The 25,367-nt window shown below is 45.8% G+C and overlaps 1 protein-coding gene across 3 annotated transcripts in view; it reads left to right on the top strand.

The window, feature by feature from the left end:
- Window positions 1–25,367, top strand: part of CSNK1G1 (casein kinase 1 gamma 1) — a 102,983-nt gene that overhangs the window by 44,431 nt on the left and 33,185 nt on the right. For all 3 annotated transcript variants that reach the window (XM_066196677.1, XM_066196676.1, XM_066196678.1), the window contains 2 exons: window positions 5,821–5,861; window positions 10,133–10,202. In XM_066196677.1, the coding sequence (XP_066052774.1) occupies window positions 5,821–5,861; window positions 10,133–10,202 (111 nt within the window). The remainder of the gene's footprint in view (window positions 1–5,820; window positions 5,862–10,132; window positions 10,203–25,367) is intronic.

Here is a 25,367-nt window from a genome sequence, read left to right as displayed (position 1 = left end):
TCAAGGGTCATAATATTACTGATAGTGTCTTGGTAGATTCCTGCTCAGAATCTGTCATCTTAAATGAATCTTTGTGATTTCTGAGGCTGGGTTATTGCATCAATACGTGTGCTGCTGTTCCACGGGCTGAAGATCAACCAACTCACTTCTGGTGTGTCTCAGTAAATGCGTATTTTGGTTTCAGAATTGCATCAGAGAAGTTTTATTGATTCACCCGAGCAGAGATAACACTCCTAAGGTGGAGAGAAACCAAGGGCAACGGTGTAAACTCCCACCTTCCTGCACATGAGTATAATTGGCAGCTAAAGATAAATTTGGATCCTTACAGTGACATAACATGAATTGCTCTATTGGATTCTCAAAGCCCCCCCAACAGCAAATGTAATGATTTCAGGATCCCCAGAGAGATGTTGAATTGCTTTGCAATCCAAGCTCTGCTCTGAGGTTTAGCAGCTGTAGTGAATCCCTCTGGTTATATGGCTCTTGAATTTATTCAGCTAGTGTCCAAATCACAGAATCACAAAGTGGTTTGGGTTGAAGTCCACGTTAAAGCTCATCCCATCCCACCCCTGTCATGGGCAGGGGCACTGCCCACTTTCCCAAGTTGCTCCAAGCCCCATCCAGCCTGGCCTTGGACACTTCCAGGGATGGGACAGCTGCAGCTGCTCTGGGAAACCTGTGCCAGGGCCTCCGCACCCTCACAGGGAAAAATTTCTTCCCAATATTCCATCTAACCCTGCCCGCTGGTAAAGCCATTCCCCCTTGTCTTGTCCCTCCAGGCCCTTGTCCCCAGCCCCTCTCCAGCTCTTCTGGAGCCCCTTCAGGCCCTGCCAGGGGCTCTGAGGTCTCCCTAGAGCCTTCTCCTCTCCAGGTGAGCACCCCCAGCTCTCCCAGCCTGGCTCCAGAGCAGAGGGGCTCCAGCCCTCAGAGCATCTCTGTGGCCTCCCCTGGACTTGTTCTGGCAGCTCCCTGTCCTGCTGCTGTTGGACCCTGGGCTGGAAGCAGCTCTGCAGGTGGAGTCTCACCTGAGGGGGCAGAGGGGCAGAACCCCCCTGCCCCTGCTCTCCACACTGTGGGGAGGCAGCTGCTGTTTCCAGGATTATTCTTCACATTTCTCAAAATTTTAGTGGTATTGGGTTTGTGGCTTGTGTACAGTTTCATGGCATGGACTTTACAGAAGAGATTTGCCTTCTGAAAAAGTCAATTTACAGAGAAATTCAGTTTTAAATTGCAACACCTGCTAATTGAGTGCTTCTTTTTTTTAATAATACATGTATTGTTAATGCTAGTTTGCAATACTACAAAATTTTAGGCAATGAACCACATGTACTGATAGCAACCATTTCTTGTAAGGTTCTTACAGAAGCTGTATTACTTTTTTTTTTTTTTTCTCTTGCTTTTTGCCAGTCACTTTCACTTTAAGAGCTCCTGTTTGCTCAAATAGCAGCTATTTCTCTTGCACAGCCCATGGTAATTATCGCTGGGGGGAAGGAGAAGCAGCAGCTGAAATCTGAGCACACAAGTCTCTGATAACAGTTTTGTCCTGCGAAGATGAATGATGTGCCCTCTGCTTTTTGCCTATTTTTAATGTGGTTTCAGAGCTGTTAAGCACCAATCACAGGCAGAACAAAGTCAAAGGGAAAACAGGCTTTTTCAATTCCCTGAAAATTTTCTCTCTTTTGAGGTGCTGTGTTTTCAGTTTAAGCTGCTCTTGTTTGCGTCTTCAGGGAGGAGATGGCACTTACCTAATGAAGCTGTTTGCTGTATATATCCAACTCGCTGCTCAGGGTTGATCTTTCTTCCTGAAAATACAGATCACCCAAGGATATGACTTTTTTGGAGCATGTGGGAGCAGCACATTTGGATTCCAGCCTTCAAGGAGCTGAGATGGGAAGCCCAAAACGTAATATTTGATAGGACAGGAGAAATGGCCACAAGTTGTACCTGGGGCAGGGAGGGTGTCAGGCTGGATATTAGGAAAAAATTTCCTCATTGAAAGGGTGGCCTGGGCATTGGAACAGGCTCCTCAGGGAAGCATTGAAGTCACCATCCCAGCAGAAAAGCTGCTTCTTTGTAGGTTGCCGGGTCAGAGCAGTTCCATTGGAAGTGGGAAGGTGCTCCAAAAAGTGAGAGTCACCCAGATACCTCCCAGACTGCAGTTTGAAGCCAGGAACTCTGCTTCAAAACAAGTAAAGGTGATAATAACATCTGATACGAGGCCGTAATTCCAAAATAAAAAGTCATGATTTGACTGGAATAATGTTAGATGTGGAGGGCATGGCAGGAGTAGATCTTGGGAAGCACCTACACCAGGAGCTGTTACTGGGACAGCAAATCAGGCATGTCCGAAGTACCCGATGATCTGGTCTCTGTTTAGGTGCATCACTTTGGAGATGGATCATTTTGGGCTTCTTTTTTTTTTGCCTCCCTCCTTGGGGTTTTATTTTGCTCTTCAAAGCATCCGACTTCCTCAGGGATTTGGGCTGGAGCTTCTGTGCCTTGGTGTACTCAAACTGAGCGTCTCCACCATGTCCTGAGCTGTTCCCTCAGTGTGGGCAGCGAGGGAGAGGAGGATTCTGTCCCTCTGCCCCACTCAGGTGAGACCCCACCTGCAGAGCCGCCTCCAGCTCTGGGGTCCCCAGCAGAAGGATGTGGAGCTGCTGGAACAAGCCCAGAGGAGGCCATGGAGATGCTCTGAGGGCTGGAGCCCCTCAGCTCTGGAGCCAGACTGGGAGAGTTGGGGGTGTTCACCTTCAAAAGAAGGCTCCACTGAGATTTTGAAGCCCCTGCCAGTGCCTGAAGGGGCTCCAGGAGAGCTGGAGAGGGATTAGGGACGAGGGCCTGGAGGGACAGGACAAGTGGGATTGGCTTTCCACTGCCAGAATGGAATATTGGGAAGAAAACCTTCCCTGTGAAGGTGGGGAGGCCCTGGCACAGGTTTCCCAGAGCAGCTGTGGCTGCCCCATCCCTGGAAGTGTTCAAGGCCAGGCTGGATGGGGCTTTCCTTGCTCTTTCTTTAAGCCAAAAGGAAATCAACTCCCTTGGCTGAGCTCCACCAGGCTGGGATGTTTAAAACACTCCAGTCACTATGTTGACCCAGATTTGTAAGGCCAAATCTCCATATTCCAATGGCAAAATTAAGTTTTCTAAGCTCTTGGCCACTTGTTATCCCAGGGCATTTATTTCCAAGGATGGTTCTGTTACCTGGGAGTTTTCCTGCAGCTCAGTCTGGGCTGTGACACATAAGGGAAAATATTCCACTTTCTTCCCCTCTGCACACAGAGATCCCATGGATTTCCCTGGTCAGCTCAGTGTTTTGGGGGAAGTCTTGTTCTGTTTTTAGACTGAGATCCCACATATTCTTTCATCAGAGTTTACAAAACCTCCCTGAGATCACACTTACAGTGGCACAGTTCTTGTCTTTCCAAAAAGCTTTTCCCTCTGTAAGGGCAAGCTTAGTCCCTCAGAGCTGGGGGAGGCAATTTCCTCTTTCCAAGCTGCCCGGGGTCTACCAGGTACTAATATTTTACTTTATTACTATTGATTTTGGCTGGTGAAAACCCCAAGGCTGGAGGCCACCATGCCCAGGAAGCAGCAACACACTCAGGACGTTCTCAGAACTGCTTTTCACAGTGATACTTTGAGTATGGAACCGCACTGACCCTGGGAATACAGACTCCATGCTCTTTCCCTTTGGGATATGAGAAGTTAATCGTCTTTGCCATCAGTCAAAGATGGTCTAGTGTCACTGGTCTAGTGGTAGGTGTCCCTGCCCATGGCAGGGGTGGAATGAGATGGGCTTTAAGGGCCCTTCCAACCAAACCATTCTGGGATTTTCATCCAAGGAGGGGAAGAGGCAGTTTCAGGGAGCAAGATAAAACTGGAGCTGCTGATGGGGTTTATTTGCTGGTAGCTAATGCAGAGCAGATAATCCAAGTCTACTTAGATTTCCTTCCCTAATGTCCTCACATCTTCTCCCCCCAGCTGTTGGCTGGAGCCCTGGTCTGTCTCAGAGGATGCAGGGGTTTATCTACCACCTGCTTTTCCATGGATTTGGCCTGTGAGCTCTTTCAATACTTTCTGGTGTTGGTGGGTTCCTGATGAAACTGCAAAATTTCCTTTCTACCCTTAGTTAGGGTAGTAGGTAGACATAATATTATACCCTTAGTCCGGGCATAATATTATGTCTTTTTCTAAAAGATTGAAAGAAGTACATGGAAACCACCCCCTGTGTGTCAGGGGTTAATGCTGGGGCTCAGCTTTCAGCTCTGCTGGCAGAAGACACCCCCTCTGAGCATATTTAACCTCATACCTGTCCTGTGTTAAAGAGCATCACCAGGTACCTAAACAGATTGGAGCTATGATGTCTTCTATTCCTGAGGGATGTTAAAATGATCTGCTTGGTGCAGACTGGGCCTGGGAATACCCAGTCACAGATTTAGAGGCCACAAGTACCCTGAGTGATACAGTTGGGAAAGCATCAGGAGAATTTAAATGCAGAAAACATGAAGCTGTTATAGAGTAAACTAAATTTCCCCTGATATTTCAGGATTTAAAGATGACTGTGTGTCTTCTCCCATGTTCATAATGTCTTAAATTTTATTGAGTCTCCCTATGCTGTTGTATCCTGTCCTGAGGAGTACATGGCATGTTTTTTTATGCTGCCACGTGGATATGGAAGAGCTGCTCCAGCTCCTGCCTGCTCTGAGTGATGTCACTCCCTGTCCTGGGCTTTCTCAAGAGCTGGGCTGTCCAAGCATCAATATCCATTACAGGAATTGGAAAATGAGTAAGAGAGCTGAGCAAAGCTGATGCTACAAATAAGCCCTGATAACTTCCATCCTGGATTGCTCCTGAATTTTGGAGTTGCTCAGTAAAAGCATGACTTGTGCTGTCACACTGATGACAAAGGTGAACATTACCCTGAATAAATCCACAGGAAGCTTTTGTGGTGGGGGCTTCCTTCCTCCAAAGGGACAGTGGGACTAGAGGAGGTCAGGAGGGTGTCAGGATGGTGGGACAGATGGGGGTCCAGGCACTGCCCAAGCATCCTTCTCTGTGGTATGTCTTCCAGGAGAGTTTGCTGTCAGGCATGAGCCGGGTGGAGGGGGAGTGATTGCTCAAATTCCCTGGCAGAGGAAACAGAGGACGTTGAGTGATACGATAACTGGCAGTGTCAGAGCACAGGGAGAGATGCTCTGTGACACGGAGCTGTGCATCACTGCCTCAGTTCACTGAGGAGGCCCAGGTCTTGCTTCAAACACCAGACAGGCTCCTGGAGGAAAATTACCCTCCAGCTGTAACACACATGGGTCCCAGCTCTGGTTTGGTGCACCAGGAGCTGGATTTGAGCTTGACTGGTTGTGTTCATCTCACGCTCCTTGCCAGAGCATGATCAATCTAGTGAAACTCCCTGTACATCCCAGGATGAAATTGTTCAGTGTCCAGCAGATCCAAGACATTCTAAAAGCATTGACACTCTGACTCTTCAGTTTTTGTTCCCAAGACTTTTTTGGCATTGTGGATAATGAAGCCTAGTGTGTCTGGGATACCTCCTTCAACATATGCATGGAGTGAAACTGCTGCCATCAAATACAATTACCTTGTGCTGAGTGGAAGGTGTTATTTGCCTGCCCTGCTAAACTGCTGCAAACTGTTCATTATTTTGATTATTTTCAGGCTTGCACTTTGTTAAAGGCAGGAGCTTCAGGGAGAATTGGGAAAACAGTCCTTTGGCATCAGTGTCACTATTTCTCATTGTGCCTCCAGCTGCAAGTGTTGAATGTGGAACTAAAAGATTTTTTTCTCCTCCCTTTGCAGGTAAAAATCTCTACACCAATGAATATGTAGCGATCAAACTGGTAAGTAGTAGCTTCAGGTGTCTTTAAATGACTTGTGTTTCTTGTTAAAAATTCACACCAAAAGCATGTTTTTCAATCTGGGCTCAGTGCTGCTCTCACCCTCGGCTGGGAATGACTTGTTAAAACTAAGGTAAGTTCTTACAAGCACTAAAAGCAGGAGAAAAAAAGCCATCCTTCCACTTGCTGAAGGTTTCTGGTACCTAAAGGATCTGTAGCTGTCTTAGAGCAGTGAGAGCTTTGTTCCTCTGCCCAGGTCCCAGTGAAGGGCACTGGTGGTGGGTTTGCCGCCTCCTACTGCTCCATGGCTCAAGCCTTTCTGTTCAGGACTCCATGAATTCTCCAGTTGTCAGAATGTTTGGTTAGGAGTATGGCACTGTGCAGCCTGTGGTCTGTGTTTTTGGAGTCAAGAGGCAGGACAGTGTTCCTTTGAAATTCCCTGGGGGAGCAGAGCACGGTTGGGTCTGGTGTGATACTGAAAGACTGGAGATGCAACAGGCAAAACAAGATCCACTTTGGTGAAGGCGAATCTTTCCTCTGGCTGCCTTGGGTTGCAGAGAAGATACAGTCTCATCATCTGTGGAATCTGGGGGATGGGGAACTCCCTAACTTGCAGCTCTTCCATATTAATAAACTCAGAGCCTAGTAGTTTGTGTTTAGGCCTTAACTTTTCCTGTCTGTAAACTCAGACTTTCCCTTAGTCCTTTGGGGTTTTCAGTTTCAATGTCTTCACCTGATGTGCTGAGTTCTCATGCAAACGCTCTTTAAACATAATCCAAACCATAAAATCTGAAGTTAAAGTTGTGGTGCTAATTTGATACTGCAGCAAACCCCCCAGATTGCCCAGTTGATGCTATCTGGCAAAATGACAAGAATCACTGTGCTGACAGAAAATCAGGATGGACTTGGTGCATTAATTTTGATCACGTTTGAGTGCCTCAGATTCATATCTCTGGCATTTCCCTTATGATGTGTAGTAGATGAAAAATAATTGCAGCTTTGCAGGAGGGACTTGTTTTCACACCTGTTGGCAAATGTCAGAAGATGTTCCCTAAACTAAATAAATAAATGCCTGCGGAAGAATTCAGGAACATAGTATCCCAGAGGTGTTTGGGTTTCCTGGAAGGGATCTTAAAGTTCATCTCATTCCACCCCCTGCCATGGTGAAACACCGAGGACACCTCCCACTGTCCCAGGTTGCTCAAAGCCCCATCTAACCTGGCTTTGGACTCTTCCAGAGATGGGGCAGCCACAGATGCTCTGGACAGCTGTACCAGGGTCTCACACTGTCACAGAGAAGGATTTCTTCCCAATATGCCGTCTAACCCTGCCCTCTGGCAGTGGGAAACCATTCCCCCTTGTCCTGTCCCTCCAGGCCCTTGTTCGAAGTCCTTCTCCAGCTCTCCTGGAGCCCCTTCAGGCACTGGAAGAGGCTCTAAGGTCTGGATCCTTCTCCAGGTGAGCATCCCCAGCTCTTCCAGCCTGGCTCCGTAGGAGATGCCCTTGATATGGATGCACATCAGAAAGAATTGTTGCTTTTAGACCCTAGGAAATGTGCTATGTACCCTGACAAGGTGTTTTATTGAGGCAGTTTCTTAATTCTTCTAATTTGCTTCCAAAGATAATCCCACAAAGTTGTCGCATTGGTAACCATAAGGTAAAACACAGTTGTGCTAGTGCAAAGGGTGCTTTTTTCTCTCGGAAAAAGTGGCTGCAGTGACACCTCTCAGTAACCTGAAGCTTTTCCATATGGCAAGACTCAATGGCATTGCCTCATGGCTGCCTCCATCTGACCCGTTTTTCTGGTTGCATTCTTTCTTCGTTTTTTCTTACTATTTTTTTTCCTTACTATTTTTGTTGCAGTTACTCTGCAACACTCTCCAGTTTCATTTGCCCTGTTGTGATCCAGGCTTAAAAATCTCAGGTCCTTCTTGTGTGAGGGGCTGGAATTGCCATCTGATGACCATCCAGGTGTCCATATATGTGCTCTGTTTTGGAGAAGTTTAAGGAGGGAACAGTAGGAGAAATGGAGGTTTCTTGGTCTCCTAATCTTAGACAAAATTCTGCAGGAATAAGAATGACTCAGCCTCCTCAGCAGCAAATACACTTCTCTTATATGCAGACTTAACTGCTGTTTTCTTTATCCTTCAAATAATTTCTGGATTAGTGGTGCAATAGCATAAGTAAGATGTACTTATAGACAGCATTTTCTTTTATCTTCATTGTTGGACTGAGTCAAAGCACTGCTCCAAGCCCTTCAAACTGTGAGATGGTCTTCTGTCACTGCAGCCCTGCTGTCTCAGCTGTTCCTGCCTTCTATCCCAACGTTAGAACTGGGAAATGAGGGAATTGTGCAATGGATACCAAGAACCCATCAGAAAGTGCTGTGAAATTCCATGCTAATGCCTCGTGGTTTCTTTTTGGGACTGACACTACACCTTGGAAAACTGCTGGTAGTGGAGCTTGGTCCTTGTGTTGATTTGTGTGGTGTCACCATGTAGCTCCTGGTACTGCTCTTCAGCTGACTTGCTTGGTCAGGGGCATCTGGTTTCTTCTTCTGAGGGTTGTCAAAGCTGCATTGTCCACAGTAGGAATTTCTTCCCTGGGAGAAGCCAGTCTGGTGCCATCCAGCTGCAGTCAGAACACGAGTACCAGGCCATCCCTCTCAGCAATGATGACGCAGTTGGTTCGAGCTGCGGATTTTCTCCATTAGGCAGTAGCAATTCAGGTTTTTTTACTACAAACACAAAATCTGCCATCATCCCTAAGCCCTTGGCCTACAGGACAACCATCTGTGCTGGTATGATCTTCTCGGAAGCTGCCATGACTCTGGCAAGTGTCCAGAGCTCTGGCTCCAGCAGCTCCTGATGCAGAAGTGGCTCAGGGCTGCTTCCCCTGATTTTGTCACTTGCAACATCATGTCCTTCTACATCAATCCTTCCCCTTTACATGTTTGGATGAATAAACTACTCCCTGAACATGCTGAGTTCCTATTGCCCTGAATCCCTGTGCTCTGCAGGTGTCTGTAGACTCAAGCCACCAGCAACAATTAATTTAATGTGACTTGTATAACAAACTTGTTTGTGTGTTGCTTTGTATTTGCCTTCCGTCCAGGTTCAGTTTTTCCTCCAGAATATTTTTTTCACATTGTTTGCTGAATATTTGGTCATATTTGTCTTCTGGAGCTTTAAAACATAGGGAATTTTGTGGCCTTGGAGACCTTTTCAATGATTCTATGATTGAGAAGTAACCTGGGAGCATTTGTTCCCTTACTGAAAAATGGATGGGATTACTTGAGCTGATGAGGAACAGCTTGGCTGCAAGTCAAATTGCCTGAATTCCTGTACAGAATTCTTTCTCCACACTTAGGAAGAAGCATTGACTGTGGAGTTCACACTCAGTGTGGACATCAGTCTTACTGTGTAGACTAGAGGTCAACAAAAATTGAGGCCAGTATTAACTCCTATCTTCAGGCTGCCTGGACAGCTGGTGAACCCACATCCATGCCTATCCCAAGTGCACAGTTTTATTGCAAATGTAATTACTCCAGTCTCTTAATCCTCTCCATATTAACTTTATATTTTTAGAACCTCTGTAATCTTGCACGTTAATGCCTTGATGGATCGTAGGCATTAAGTCTTGTATGTAAAGCGCGGATGAGTAACAGTTGATAAATGGGATGGTTTGGGTGCATTGCAGACTTACCCATTCTAATTTTTTTGTATTTTGTGGATAAAAATAGAATATTATTGAATGTTTCAAGATGTTTGATTGACACCTGCCACAAGAAGGGAGAGACTTCTTCCTTTTTCCCAACTGTCTGGCTCCACTGTGGTGCTTGCTGTGAGTGACTGTGGTCTGATCTAAAACACACTGTATGACTCAACATTTTTCAAAAATACAGGTTGGAGACCAGCAAAAGTGCTGTGGGCAGTCACAGTGCCCACAGAGTGAACTGGGGCTTGAGCTTTTGCTGCCTTGACTTCCCTCTGCCAATGTCCAGGGTTGTTCTTCAAGGATCGGGAGCTTTGTGGAATGATTCTTGAATTTCACCGCAATGAGTGAGCTTTGTATATAAATGAGGAGGTTATTTCTCCTCCAGAGTGCAAATCCTACTGCTTTTTGTTCTCTTCTTATTTAAATGACATGTACTGGTGAAGTCTCTTGTTAGAATTTCAATCTTGTGTGTTTTAATTATGCACAAATCTTCAAGTATAGGACAGAACTTCTTTTAGTCAAACTGATTTTAACCAATTTATTTATTTCTGTTCTAGGAACCAATTAAATCCCGGGCACCACAGCTTCATTTAGAATACAGATTTTATAAACAACTTGGAAGTGCGGGTGAGTAAACCTACCTTAAGCTTATCAAAGTTTGATTAAATGCCTTTATTAAAAGGGATTTCTTTATTAAATCAAACGCCACCATAGTATTTGTTGTGTAACTCTGGCTTGAACTTAGGGATCTGGGCCAATTCCTTTTAGCTTCACACAAGTTTTGGAAGCTATTTGGTGAGAATGGGATCATAGTGATGATACTGGGTAATTGTGTGGACCTAAAACCTTGAGTTCGTGAGGATTCGCTGATATGGAGATACCCATGTAAGTGTGTTTTTAAAACATAGGAATTATGAATGGATGGGAAGTTATTTGTGTATAGAACAACACCCCTTAAGTAGGTGATCTAAAGTCTTCAAACCTAGGAAATTGTTTTCATTTCTACTTGTTAAATCGTAAGAGTGTCCACAAGCCCCATGGTTCCTCTGTGCAACCATGGTCTACAGCAAATAGGAGAAAAATAGAGCAGGATCAGCCAAAGGTGGATTTTTTAATACATTTTTTTCTGACAGTCTCTGATTTCCCTGATACAGAGCTTGAGTTGTGCCTGGATTTTTCTTCCCTGAATTTATGGTTGTTTTTCAAGCCTGAAGAGCCTTTTAGCATGTTCTGTTTCCTATGCCAAGGATTTCCACAGCCTCGAGCAGGGTGTTCCACTGCTCAAGGAAGTCTCTGTGAAGCAACAAAATTCTCGGCTCCTTCTGTGCCTTGATCATGTATTGGCTTCGGGTTTTGACAAGTTTCTTACATTACTGTAGTTTTTTTATACTCCTGATTTTATTTTTCCTGTTTTCCCTGAATGGACCCAGCTTTCACTTGCAGAGGATGTCTGATGGACATCCAGAAATACTCGGGTAATATTATAAAAATACTAAGTTGAAGTTCCTGCAGGAGTTCTGTTGGTGCTTGTGATTTCTGGGATACCCCAGCCCACATGTCTTGTGACATGTGAATGAATCCTGATCTGCTTTTTCTACACCACTTGGCTTCCTTCCACTCTTCAAAGATGTTATTAAGGAATTATAAAACTGATGAAAATTTGAAGGAATGGCTTTATTTTGGTCAGATTAAGTATTTTTAGGTTCTCCCCTGTTCCTAAAGAAATTAAGCTTTCCACCCTGTCATACTTACCCACTCAGAGGATTCATGGGATCATGGAATGGTTTGGAGTGGAAGGGACCTCAAAGCCCATCTCATTTCACCCCCTGCCATGGGCAAGGGCACCTCCCACTAGCCCAGGTTGCTCCAAGCCCTGTTCAACCTGGCCTTGGAGCCTTCCAGGGATGAGGCAGCCACAGCTGCTCTGGGCAACCTGTGCCAGGGTCTCACCACTCCCACAGGGAGGAATTCCTTCCTAGTCTTTAATCTACTGTCTTGGAGCATTTGTCAGGGGAGTGTTGAGAAGCCTCCTGAAGAACCTGTCTCTGTTTCTCCCTATGTGTGTCGCACATTCAACTCTGATGAGCTGCTGAATGCCTTTAGAAGCTCTTGTGCTGAAGTTTTGCTGAAACAATTGGAAGTCGGCCAAGTCTTGAGTGGAGGATGTGAACTACAATTCTGGTCTCACCATGAAACCTGAAATATGAACAAAACAAATTTTGGTGGAGTCAGGCTGCCAGGAGCAGGGAGGCTTGATTTGGTGCCTGCACCAGGGATTAGGGCTGGAAAAACAGATAAATAAGTGCTGACGTTGGGGAAACAGAGGGGTTTGTTCTCAGTGATGTTGCTAGTGCCAGGCTTCCCGTAATGGTCCTTGCTCTGGAACTGCTCAAATAGCCAGGCTTGAACTTCCAGTAGGGATGTCTGGTTACTTGGAATTGTCGTACACTTGCCAAACAGAGACTAGAAGTGTCCGAACACATGGTGTGCATGACTCAGAGAAAACAACAGTAGCGTTGAATGTGACATTCTGCTCAATAAATTAGCCAATTAATCTTGCCAAATGACGTGGCTGGCTGCAGCTCCCACCTTTAGCTGAAGGAGGGAGAGCAGAGGGAGCCTGGTTGTGACACCACGGGAGCCACCTTGTCCCCTCGGCAGCTCAGTGGCTGCGTTCAACTGCCTGTGCAGCCAGATGGTCCCAGTGAGCTCTGAGATGTCAAAATTGTCATCACCTGCAGCTTTGGGAGAAAAATGGGGTTCTTTTTTCCTAATAGGAAGAGTTTTAGTGGTGATTTCCTTCTTTGGTGTTCAGAATAAACATTTTTTAATGTGTTACTCTTGGGTAGTAGTCAGTGGAAAACTTAGGCCGGAAGGGACTGACCTACTTGGCCAATGCCTGAAGGATGGATGCGGGTATCAATTGCCTGCTTCACGTGACATCATCAAAAACTAGTGAAAATAGTCTTTTTTTCCTTTTTCTAAACTATTCAGTCAAGTTTTGCATTTCCCTTGGTGCAGCTGGACAGAGTTGCAAATAGCCCAGTAATTCAGAAACTAAATCCTGAGATGAGCTTCCATGTGAGATGTTTCCACATGAACAGATGATGTGATAACTGCCTCCTCCTTTAGCAGTGATTCTGTGGCTCCCTGTGCCACGTGCTCCATCAGCTTTGATGTTCCAAGACTTTCTGACAGGCACCAAAGTTGCATCTGTTCCCTCCCAGCAGCACCATTTTCTCTGCCTGCCACATGGCTCAGATGAGGATCCCTAGTCAGCTTGGATTAGCAAAGAAGCAGCCTGGATTTCATGTGTCTCAGACATCTTAAGATGCTTCACACTAGATTAAGTGATGGAGCAGGGGGAAGTTTGTCAAAGGGATCTAAACTGTAGGAATGTGGCTCTTGGTGCTTCTCAGAATAGCTCAGTACTGGTCGATGGATCCAGTAGATTCAGAGAAAGTCCTGAGACAGGAGTAACCAAGTAACAGATGTCTCTGATGTGCTGATTTGGATATTTGATGCTGTCTCCGATGTTTTAGTGCCTCCTTGTTTTAGGGAAACTAACAGTTCCGCTGTAATTCCCTTCTATATGGAGGAATGTTTGCGCAAAGGGATTTGCATGATTCTCCCTTGAACTTTTCTCCACACAGAAGTCAAGCAAGGCTCTGCTGCACAGTGACCATCTGCTAGCAGCTTCTTTCTTGCTGTGGAATTAAATATTTAATAACCTAAAATAGTGTCTGAGCGCTTTACCTTCATTTGAGCAGCAAAACAAAACAGCAAAGCGTGGGCATGGAGTCAGACACCTGATGGTCAGTCCATAGGGTGTCTCAGGAAAGGATATCTTTCCTTCAGGAAATGTAATTCATTTAGGTTTTAGGTAGTCTGGGATATGATCCATTTGCTCACCAAGATAACTGAAGTAGTTTTAATAGTCTCTGTGCAAACTAGTTGCATTGCTCTCATCAGTCCTCTAATGCCAGTGTTGTACTGAACCGTTTAATGATTGGGTTTTGTCCTAAAAGCCACATGAGCTTGCACCAGCATCCTGACTGGAGTAGTCCTGGCCTGAGCTATCCCCAGGATCTTGCTTTACTGCTGGTGGCACAGTCAGTCCTGATGGCAGCACCTACCTGAGCATGAATATGAGTAGCACAGTCCAAGTGTGATAGTTGTTCCCCAAAATTAGGCTCTTGCTCTGTGACCCTCCTTGAGAACTGGCTCCCCTAAGCTGGTTCCTTGGCTCCTGGGCTTCTCCATGCACTGATGCTTCATACAGCTGCTTGAATCTGCTGCTTCCATACCATGGGGGCAAGAGGACTTCCCCCTCCAAATTGACCAGATGCTTCTGCATCTCCAAGTGCTACCAGAAGCAGTTCAAGTCTCCAGCATGTTTCTGGTATTGGATAAGTCACTTGAGCATGTCATTTGTCCCCTGTACTTGAAGTTTGTGGAATAAACTGAGTTATTTATCCATAGTCAAACAGCCCCAGCTCCTGGCTCCTGGAATGGTTCGACTTCCTGGGCAGTTATGAAAAAACAAAGCTTTGGTTTTGCTTGAACTGCCCCCTGCACACCCAGCAGCATCCCAGGACCCTCCTGTTCAGTTTGGGATGAATAAAAGCAACTGCTCTTCCCATGGCTTGCAGGAGTCCTGCAGCAGCTGGGTCCTGCTGGTGGTACATCAGGGTCTCAGTGATTCCATCTGTGGAATCCCTCCTGTGGGCTCTGTTTGCTTGTGGATAACAGGAATAGTCTTTTTGTTCTGAGGCTGATTCCATATTAGAAGAATCTAACCTTCTGTTCAGGAGCTTGCTGGAACAAGTCCAGATGAGGGTACAGAAATGCTTCAGGGACTGGAACCCCTCTGCTCTGGAGCCAGGTTGGGAGAACTGGGAGTGTTCACCTGGAGGAGAGAAGGCTCCAGGGAGACCTGAAAGGCCCTTCCAGTGCCTGAAGGGGCTCCAGGAGAGCTGGAGAGGATTTGGTACAAGGGCCTGGAGTGCCAGGGCAAGGAGGAATGGCTTTCCACTGCCAGAGAGCAGGGTTAAATGGGATATTGGGAAGGAATTCTTTCCTGTGAGGGTGATGAGGTCTTGGCACAGGTTGTCCCATCCCTGGAAGTGTGCAAGGCCAGGCTGGATGTGGTTTGGAGCAATCTGGTCTAGTGGAAGATGTCCCTGCCCATGCCCTCCCATGACACATACCTTTCCTGTAAGCATCACCTTTGGAAGGTAAGATGGAGCACTGCATGCTTCCAGGTTTCTTTTGGCTGCATGGAGCCAATGCTCAAGTTTCCACATAGTGACAGCTTCTGCCTGTGCACATCGTGTGCAGAAGTCATGCATTTTTGATTCAGTAGTAGTTTATTTTTATATCAGCTGGCAGATTAGTCACACCTTTCCCTACCCTTCACAGTCCCACCTTGGCATGTGTGATTCATTCAGACACGTGGCATTGTGCAGTGAGTTCTGTGCCATGGCTCTGTAGCCAGTGGCCATTCCCAGCACAGGCAGGTAACACTGGCAGGTGGATGCTGAACGTCATGAGCAGCGTGGTGGGGAGCAGAAGAGGAGTCTGAAATGCTGGAGAATCCCAGGAAACCGAGATCTCTGCTGTCCCCAGCCCACACAGCAGATGAGTCACAGTGTAGGAGCAGAATGTTCTGAGTCAGGGAGGGGTATGTCAGTACATATAGAATATTGACGGATTCTGTGGTTTTGTTTTAATTCCTGCTCTGTAAACAAGTTCACCTCTAATGAAGTATGGAGTCTGTGTGTTTACTTGGGGACCTCTCTGTGTTGCACAACTCACCAGAGCGAAGCAGTCTGTTTACTTGTCAGGAGGTAGGACTGAGGGAAATGAAGGTGGTATAAATAACCAAGCCTTTGCATAGTCTAGTCAATATTTGCATATATATTCCTCAGTGTGGTTGAGCTGTCTGCTATCCATGCTGCCTATGGAGTTCTCCTGTTGGGATTGCCTGCATTGAGCACCTTTTTCTGTGTTGCTCTTGCTTTACCCACACACACTCTGTATGTATCGGTGTGCTTTATGAAAAGATTTTTTCCATGCCGATTGCACAATGCTGTCATTCACATGGCAATTATGGGTCATTTTGGTAAAGCTTGTTAAAGAATGGATGTAAACAAGTCGCCTTGGTGGAGCTGCCAACAACACGATTTTACAGGGAGGTCGTTGTGCACAGCACTCCTCCCCAAGGGAGTGAGAGTAACTCCAGGCCGTGTGAGGGAGGGTGAGTGCAAGAGGTCCCCACCCTTGTTTAATTAAGAAGTGTGAACATACCCATTAACACTGGCCACAGTCACTTTAATCTTCAGAATTCCCACTCATATTTGCCACCTGGATGGAAACATTGCTGTGGCCAGGAGCTGAGCCAGGTCACCCCTCAGCAGGGGGCTGGTTTGGGGAGGATGGAGCTGCTGGGTGGGGATGATCATCAAATCATAGAGTGGTTTGGATTGGAAGGGACCTTAAAGCTCATCTTGTGGCCATATGGGCAGGGACACCTTCCACTAGACCAGCTTGCTCAGAACTCTGTCCAACCTGGCTTTGTACACTTCCAAGGATTGCCCTTCTGCACCCCAAAGTGAGTTTGGACTTGTGTGGAGCAACACCTGGCTGTCACCTGAGGTATTTTGTGTCCTGCTTGTTATGCGGACGGGTTTGTTCATACCTGTCACACTGCAACACTCTGGATGAGCACTGCAGCCTCCTCCTTTGAAATACTGGAAATATTTTAGATTGCCAGCGTTCAGTGACTGTAAGTATTTAATAAGTGACTCATCTGTGCAAGGTGATACAAAACTGACATATCTTCACAAGAAAAGCAGCTTTGTGACACATCTCATGTCAGTCATTCCCTACCTCAGATGCCTGCAACAGACCCAAAGGTTTTAAGATGTTGGGTTAATTTTCTACCAGCGAGGAAAAACGTCTGCATTCTCAAATTCTGCACAGAAGTGTGCCCTTGGCCATAGGTGGGAGATGTTCAGCAATGGAGATGCAGTTTTATTCTACTGAAGATGGGGTTTTTTAGGCAAAAAGTGGAGACCCTCACGCTGAGCTGCATATTAAGGAATGGTCATCAGCAGCTTCATTGTGAAGTCAGGGTAGTCCTAGGAGCTTGAACTTGAGGGATCCTGGACTTCCAAGCTTTTGAATTGCAGAATGAAATGTAGTGGATTATTGTAAAGTGCTCAGTTCGACCCTGCTGCTTTCAGAGCTGGCTTGCTGTTGATCTCCAGAGACTTATGTTTCACTATTTAAAACTACTTGGCTTTTTTTCACGTGGCCATTCCCTTGTTAGGAAGGGCTTTCTAAATGTGCACATTTCAGCATCTCAGCATCAGAAGTTTTGACTTCCTTGGGCTAAATTTAGGATTTGTCAATTGGAAGTTACCAGATGCTTTTAAGGCAAGGCCATTAATATTTGAGTATGAGATTAAGGCAGTTTCCTTTTTATGTTCAGAAAAGTCTTCATGCATCTCATACTCTTCCGGTATTTGTGGCAGTAATCACAAATCAAATGCCAGCAACTCCAGGCAGCACGTGAAGGGGAACAGCAGGATGCTGGGAAGGTGGAAAATGCCTTTCCTGGAGACACTTTTCCTTGAAGCCTGAGATGGCCATAAACCTGTAGCAGCTGGACTCATCCAGATGCCTCCCTGGGTTCTCCTCACAGTCAGTGATGTCCACTAAGAGCAGGTTGTGGGATGTACTGCTGCTCTGAGGATCCAGCAGAGCTTGAGGAGAAGGACAGACATTTAATCATTAAGGTCTGTGCTGCTTCTGGTACCTTCTAGCAAACCCTGAGCTGAAATATGTCTTGCTGGCTATCAGCCCAGGCTGTGCTTGGAAACTGGAGTGCCTCAGCCATCAGAGTGGGGCGGTGAACACCACAGAGCCACAGACTGTTCTGGGTTGGGAAGGACCTTAATGCTCATCTCATTCTATTCTCTGCCATGGACAGGGACAGCTTCCACTATCCCAGGCTGCTCCAAGCCCTGTCCAACCTGGTCTTGAAAACTTCCAGGGATGAGGAGTCCACATGATACATGATGTTTGAAGATAACCTTTTTATCTGATATTTACACTGAGTTAAAAACACAGTTTGGCAATGAGGGCGAGGATGATTACTGAGGATTAGGAGCTGGTTGACTGTTCTGCTTGTCTCCCTTTCCTGTCCCTTCTATGAACATTCTTCTAGCCATGGGCATGCTGCACTTAGAAACTAATTGAGATCTTAAGCTATAAAATTAGCTTTCAGGGGGGCTGCTGTTTCAGGTGTTGAGCACTGCCTTGATACAAAGAAAGCTCTTTCCCCTTTGAAAGGTGGGTGCCAGATTTAGTGGGATCCCTTCCAATGCAGTAGAGGCATCCTACACACACTGGAGATTTCTAAGGTGAAACACTGAGCTGTGCCAGGGAAGTCCTGTTATGGAGGGCTGCCCACCTCCCAGACAGGCTCTCCAATGGGTTTGGAACTTGTGTTTTGGAGCTATGCCCTGCCTGCTATTGAAAAACCTCCTCTCATTCCTAAAAGATAAGTCACAAGCTCTGCCTGAGTCTGTGACAGGTCAGGCTGGAGTTCTGAAGTTTTGTAATAATTTTTCTGTCTGAAAGTCGCAATTTTCCTTTTAGAATTCCATTCCTACCCACTCCTACTTGACTCTCGTAAGGTGAAACAGAGATGGTAACTGGAGGTAGGATCTGATTTAGCGCCTCTGAACTTCTGTTTGGCAGCAGGTTCTCCTGCGATAAGAGGGAATGGGAGGTTTTCCCTCTGGCTGGAAGGACCATGTGGGTAACACTGTGTAAAATCCCTTTTCCCCTCCAGTCCTACTGTAGTGATGGGATGTGTGGATGCCAATCTCTTGGCTTGTTGTGTAGAGTTTACATGCATTAGATTCTTTCTAGTTCAATGCTGCTGCAGGGGCAAACCTGCAAAAATCCACCCTCCCCGTGGGACCAGTATGAGTACTGGGGCCCAAGTTGCACCCACAGCTTTGCAGGCGGATCCCAGCACAGCTCTGGGGTGACACATAGGGCTGTGCTGCCAGAAGTGACACCAGATTGTCCCACCACAGTCTGGTGAGAATCTGGCCTTCAGCTGCCTGAGCAAGGCCAAGCATCATCTTCCTCCTGAGCACCCACAGGTATGTGTCTGATACCACTGTCTGCTTTATTCAGTTGGATCTGACCCACTGATCTGCCATCCCAGTTAAAAATGCTGTTGGATCCATGACAAATCCTGCCTGTTACATGCCAGTTTTGCCTTTGTTGCTGTGCTATCCTGGTGAGAATGGCTGTGGCCACTGCTCAGTGCTGTGGCTGCAGCTGGGCCACAGCTCAGGCTGTCAGACCCTCCCTGCATTGTCATCGTGGTTGTGTCACGCTGGTGTGCAGCTAGGGAGGAAGCAGGGAAAAGCTCTGCCTCCAGCCAACAGTCTCCTATGGAGATGAGCTGAGGAAGAGCAGGGGCCACCCAGGACTTGGTATGATCAAACCAAAATGGTTCTCTGGGCAGCAGAGGAGCAATTCAGCACAAGCAATTTGGTTTTGCTGCTTTCGTGGCATTTTTCATCTGCCCAGAAGTAGCCTCTTCCCTGGCACCACTTCTGAAGTTAAATTTGGGTGCTGCTGAACAACCAAGAATTCATAGAACTTAAGCTAAAACTTTCTTGGGTGGTTTAAAATAACTCTTCTAAACTGGTTTTATCCTTCTCTTAAGGTGTTTTTCTATGTTCCAGCTGCCATGATCACTGGAGAAAGACTTTGTGTTGGATATAAAATCCAACAGTAACATGGAGATTTGAATACAGTAGTTTCCCCCAAGGCCTAGAAATATGAATTCAGTGTTCTGAAACTTGCCAAAAAAGTGATTTATTGTGCTGTGCTTTATTCTTTTGTGTTTGTCAAGAATTTCGCTTAACTTTTGAAACAATTTCACTTGACTAATTTAGTTGTTAAAGCTAAAAAATTGCCTGTGAATGGCTGATTCTGGGTAAATTTCCCAGATTTTAAAAGTTTCCTGCATTTGCCCTTTTCAGATAGGGCTGATTCTCCTCCCAATATTTTTTTTTAATCTTTATGAACACAAATATGAGTGTCTCCTTGGTACCCCCTCTTCAAGTGCTTCTTGCTTTGTGGATGTGAAGAGTAGTTTAGTAAAGTGAAGCCACGATGTCAGGAAACCACCTTCTACCACTCAAGGAAGATAAAATGCCACCCTGTTCTAATAACACAGCGATCCTGAGATTTGTTTTTCTGCAACTGAAGTAAAAATCAAGTTGTTTGGATTTTTACCAGCAGCAAGAACAAATATGTTCTTCCTTCTGTCCTTCCCCGCTCTGTTTTTCTGCTGTTCCTTTTCCCATACCTTTCCTTTTTGTAGATTCAAATACTACCAAAATGAAACAAAACACAGCAGGGATTAAATACATCCTGCATATCCTGAGAGAAGCTGGAGTGAAGCTGGAATCTTGGAGTCCACGTGGAACTCCTTGGAGATGACAGTAGCTCTGTCTCTTCACAGCTCATACACAACTGTTGCCTAGTGTCGTCTCTTCCCCTGAAAAGCTCAGCTTTCTCTGCCATCACCAGGGGAGAAGGTGTTGATCCAATAGCTTCCAGTGGCTTCCCCATCCCTGGGAAGTGTTCAAGGCCAGGTTGGACGGGTCTTGGAGCAACCCGGTCTACTGGAAGGTGTCCCTGCCCATGGCAGCTTTGAGGTGTCTTCCAGCTTCTGTTCTCCTTCGAGTTATTTCTTCTTGGGTTCAGAGAGTGTTTGAGCTGCACCTTTTCCATATCCAAGGCCAGGAGTAGGGCCTTGCTCTGCCTTCTCCTCCTCACCCATCAATGGGCTAAAGTGGAAAGTCATGCTGCAGAAATTCCTGCTAGGCAGTGGTGCAAGAGCATTCAGCATTTGCTAGGACAAATGATTTATTGCCCAGACAAAGCAGGGAAAAGACGCTGTGAAAAGCTGGCAGCAGAGAGCCAAGTGTCTGGCAGCAGCTGGGGCAAACAGAGCAGGATGTTCAGGGACAGATGTGTGAGGGGCTCTGGACAGGTCTGGCTGCTCTTCACTCTGTTGAGGTGAGTGAGAAAGAGCTAAAGGTAAACTGTGGGCTCTCAAAACACAGTATCAGAGCTCAAGAGATCAAGGAAATTATTCAGGAGCTTTACAGGCTGGAAGTACTCACAGCATGGTGATCATCTCTGTGGATCACCGTCGGAGCTGCCACAGTGCCGGCCATCCTCCAGCTCCTCCAGCCCCGCTTCTCCATATGGATGTTTCTCTGTGTGGTTGTGGCATCAGATCACTTTTTTTAGGTTCTTTCCCTAATCTCATGCCAGTTCAAGGTTTGTGAAGCCTAGGAGTGGTTGGTGAGATTGTGGCAGGTGGTTTCCACCACCTCTTTTTCCACCGGCAGGTGAGCTGGTGCTGGAGCCACAAACTACATTTTCTGCTTGTTTTCTTTCACATCTCAACTGCTGTTTCTCAATCAAGAGAAAACACTCTCAATCACCCAAAATCTCTGTCCTTCCCTAAGCTCCTCCAGGTAAGATTGAAGGTGAAGGACTGTATCATAAAGCTTTTGCAGCTGTACTTTGAAGGACGATATCTCTGAAGGGCATCCAGTCAAATATATGAAAGACCCTTAGGACAAGATTATTCCCAGTAATAAGCCCAATCTCAACTTTTCTCCCATCTTCCTGTTTTTGAAGTGGACTATTCCAAAATCTGAAGAGCAGGATAAGTCTTTTTACTTCCAGCTCACAGAAATAACCTGTTAACTAACGTGCTCGGGTAGATTTACATGGGATGTGTTTGAAGAGGTTAAAAGCTGAGATCTTGGCCGAGTCGATGTTGATCACAAATCTTCTCTTTCAACCAGGATTTTATTCTGATTTGAAAATTAAGAGAAGGGTAGATCCTCATTAGTGTAATCAGCTTAAATGGGTTGACTACTCTAAAGCAATTTGTTTAATTTGTTTGGAACATGTTTAATTTTAGCTATAGATATGCAGCCCTCTCAGAGTTGCTATTTATGGTGTTCATCGTGTAATTTTGTGTTCTGTGAAAAATTTTTGTAAAAATAAACTTTCTGCTCTGAATGAGAATTTGGTGACAATCTACGGCCCATTCATCAGAGCCTCTTGAAAGCCACACAGAACTTTGTGTGCACTGATGCTTCTGGTGTTTGTCTGCATCTCTTTCAGTGAGAAAGAGTTCTTGCTGCCCACACAGAGCATGGGCTTGCCCTTTGCTGGGCCTTTCATTGTTCCCCCCTCCCTCTGTCTTTGGGTGTGGAATTTGGGGTTCTTCAGGAGTGCCTCCCCTCTGCAATAGAGCTCAGTGTCAAAACCTGCAGAGAGAGGATCTGAATTCTTCTTTAATTCTTGAAATTGAAGACTTCATCTTCTTTATTTGGCTACACCTCATTGAAGGGCAGTGGAAAACAACTTCCCATGGGTGCAAAAAGGGGTGGGTCAGAAACTACCAGTATTGATCACAAGCTCTGGATGTTTCCTCGTGATTGGCTGTATGGAAGGACTTGTCCTTCCATTGATATAGATGCCACGTGCAGCTTCCTGCACTTGCTCCCTCGTTCCTCCTTGGGTGTATTTTACTTGCTGTTGATGAGGTTTATTTGTAGCCTCTCTTGATGCTCACACAGAGCCTCAGGCCAGGCGCTCTTCCAGAGCAGGTGGGTTCTGCTTCCTGTGCCTTCCATGCAGAGCAGGTGCTGCAAACTCTGATTTCCCTCGGGCATGACCTTAGATTGACATCTCTACCCATCGCCATTTCATAACCAGTCCTGGAAATGGCTTTGGAATGTCTGTGTGCCTGAAATAATGTGTTTTTTTGGAGTATGTTGGATGTCTGAGGAGTTTTGTGGCCATTAGTCATGCTGTAAAAACATGTGGTAGCAAGATAACTTTGCTCAAATCATCCAAGACACTTGATCATGTGATGGAAGTTTCTGAAAGGTGTTGTTCCAGGTGTTAATCCAGCTCAGATGAAACTCTCTGGAAGAGCAGTGATCCTGCTCTTCGTTACTGTTCCCATTCTTGTGTTCAAGCTCAAGCCAAGCGTTTTTTGGGTTGATCCAACAGCCACAGAGCATGAGGAAGGATGGGAAAGTCCCTTTTGGTGGCAGCCTAGGAGCAGTGAGAGTTCAGCATCCCCGGAAAGCCAAGGCCAGTCTCGGGAGTGTGGGGGAATCAAAGTCTTGAGTTTTTGGCTTTGATGTCTGCATTTGCTCTCATTCCAACAGCGATGCTTTAATCTACAAAATGCTTTGCTAGGTTTTCGCTGTGCTCAGCTTGAATTTCTTCCAAGACGTCACTCTGCTGAAATAGCAGAATTTGCCTGTGGATTCCAGTGCAGCAATCAGTCTGTGTTTATTGGGGTGATAAACTTCCTGTGAGAGTGAGGGTGGAGTGGGGCCTTTTCCATGTAGCTGAGCCAAATCACTCAGCAGCGAGACCAAAGCCGTTAGGCAAATTGAGATGATTTCTGCTTGCAGCAGTCTCTGCTATAATGAACTGGTTTTCCTCCAAAGGAGAGAACCTGCACATATCATACCTGTATTTTCTGCCCTTAGTGTATTGCTCTTGTTTGATACCATGGAGAAATTCCTGGTTCTGATGTGATTTCATGCATTAATTGCATTAAACAGATCATGGTTTGTACTTCAAATGTTGAATTGTACTTTTGAATCTTCAGTATGAGACTCTGCTCTGCTGGTGGCTTTTTATCCCACAGTCTCTGAATTCAGAGCTGGTCACCTACAGCATGACGCCGTGGCTTTGTGTGTGACCTTTCCATTCCTCTCCCAATGTGATTACTCTCCATTAAAAACCTCAATTCCAACTGCCCAGAAAAAAAAATCCTTTTTCCTCCATCAGTCTCTTTAGTTGGCAACAACCTTAGGTATTTATGGATCTGCTGGTAATATTTATGGAGTTCCTGTGGTTCACTGTGACAATGGACTCGGCACCAGAACACAATACTTTTTGCTGAAATAGAGCCAAGCTATGTCATAAATTATGCAGATGGGCTGTGACAAAATCAAATTTTATGCAGATTTTCTTAGGCTGACCCTTTTTACTGTTCAGAATGGCTCTGGAGCTGGCTGTATGTCAAGTTTCATCCAGTCTTATCTGCCAGCACATCCTTTACTGTGTACATCAAGTTCATCTTTCGAGCTTTTCCTCTTCCCAAAGAGCTGGTGAATGTTGGGTTGAGTTTGAGTGAACTGAGGATGTGTTGCGCCAAGTCCCTCCCAACATTATTTCTGTATCTAGTGTGGATCTGAGGATCCTTGGCTTGGGCTGGGAGCTCCACAGGGCTCATCAGCAATGCTCCTTTGATCCAGGACACAGCGGTGCAGCCTGGCTCTGGAATTTAGAGAGATGTTGCAGCAGCTTTATCCTGGCAAAGGCAAGAAGGAAGTCCTTGACTGCAGAGCTGGCAGTCAGGGAAGACCCTCAGGGAAGAATCATTCCCTAAAAATATGCCTGAAGCCAGTGATGTCTTCTGTATTCTGACATTTAGGATGCTTTTTTTATGTTCTTCACTAAGGCCTCACCTTGTCAGAGCTCCCACAGAAAGCAGAGCCTTCCTAAGGGTTTAAGACTAAGAGGATTCTCCAAGCTCTTGGCTATAAGCTCTGAGTAGGTAAAGCTGAAGGAATTGGGATCCCAGAGAGCACTAAGTAGTGTTGCTTCATTCCCTACATGAAATCCCCACCTTTTGGGTCTTGCTGCAATCTGTTTTCCTGGTTCTTATACTCAGTAGGAAATTCATTTTAATTGCAATGCTTGCTCCTTACTGAGTGAAGCTATAAGTGTTCTCATCTTCCACGGGTCTGGGAACAGGATCCTTCACCTTCCTTAAGAGCCTTTCTGCAATTTTGTTCTCCTGCATACCTTAGTTAGCCGAATCCTAATCCTAATTCTTTCCTCAGTTCCACTATTTGAGACTTGTAGGAATTGTGGTAGAGGTACTTATTGTCTGTCTGTGTCTAGAATCTATAATGGGCTCAGGTTTAAACTGTGCATAAAATATTCTGTTGCTCTCTTATTCTCTATTATTATTCTATTATTCTCTAAAAAACAGAGATGCTGATCTTGGTGTTAGAGGTGATTTTGTAGGTGAGTCCTCATCAGACTTTACTGAAAACACAGTGGCTCACCCTGAGTCACTTCAAGACCTGTTGCAATTATTCCAGCCTTCAGCACTAAGCTGATGACATTAAATTGCCATTTGTGTTGATTTGGGGATATTTGAAAGCATCTTGGAGCTGCCTGGATCATATCCCGTCATTGTTTGGCTTTCTGAATTGCTTCTGCATCAAACCATCCTGTCTTGTTAGAGGATTTAATGAGTGTTACTGCTTCCTGAAGCATGGAGCTCTGTTAGGAGCAGCAGCCTCCCAAACCCAGTTTGGGTCAATGTTTTCCATGGGACAGAAAACACTGGTTAGACAGGGAATTCCTGCAATACTCTGCAATATCCCGTTAATGCATCCTGATGACAGATTCCCTGAGCATGTGAATTAATGAGATTAAAACCCTCCTCAGGTAATCTTTGTCAAACTGGGTTTTGTTCTTTTGGAGCATTACTTGGGAGCACAAGTTCTGTGATATTTAAGCTTTAGTGATCTAGGTGCTGCATTTGTTGTTGGCAGGTTGCAGAGTTCCCAGTGCCATGGGGGTGGATTAAGGGAGCTTCCCTAAATCTGGAGTAGGACATGC

Source organism: Chamaea fasciata, unplaced genomic scaffold, assembly GCF_029207755.1.
Source record: "Chamaea fasciata isolate MVZ Bird 193981 ecotype frontalis unplaced genomic scaffold, bChaFas1.0.hap1 SCAF_14, whole genome shotgun sequence".
Classification (NCBI taxonomy): domain Eukaryota; kingdom Metazoa; phylum Chordata; class Aves; order Passeriformes; family Sylviidae; genus Chamaea; species Chamaea fasciata.
The sequence above is the reverse complement of the archived record's forward strand: the minus strand, read 5'-3'. Positions and strand labels throughout refer to the sequence as shown.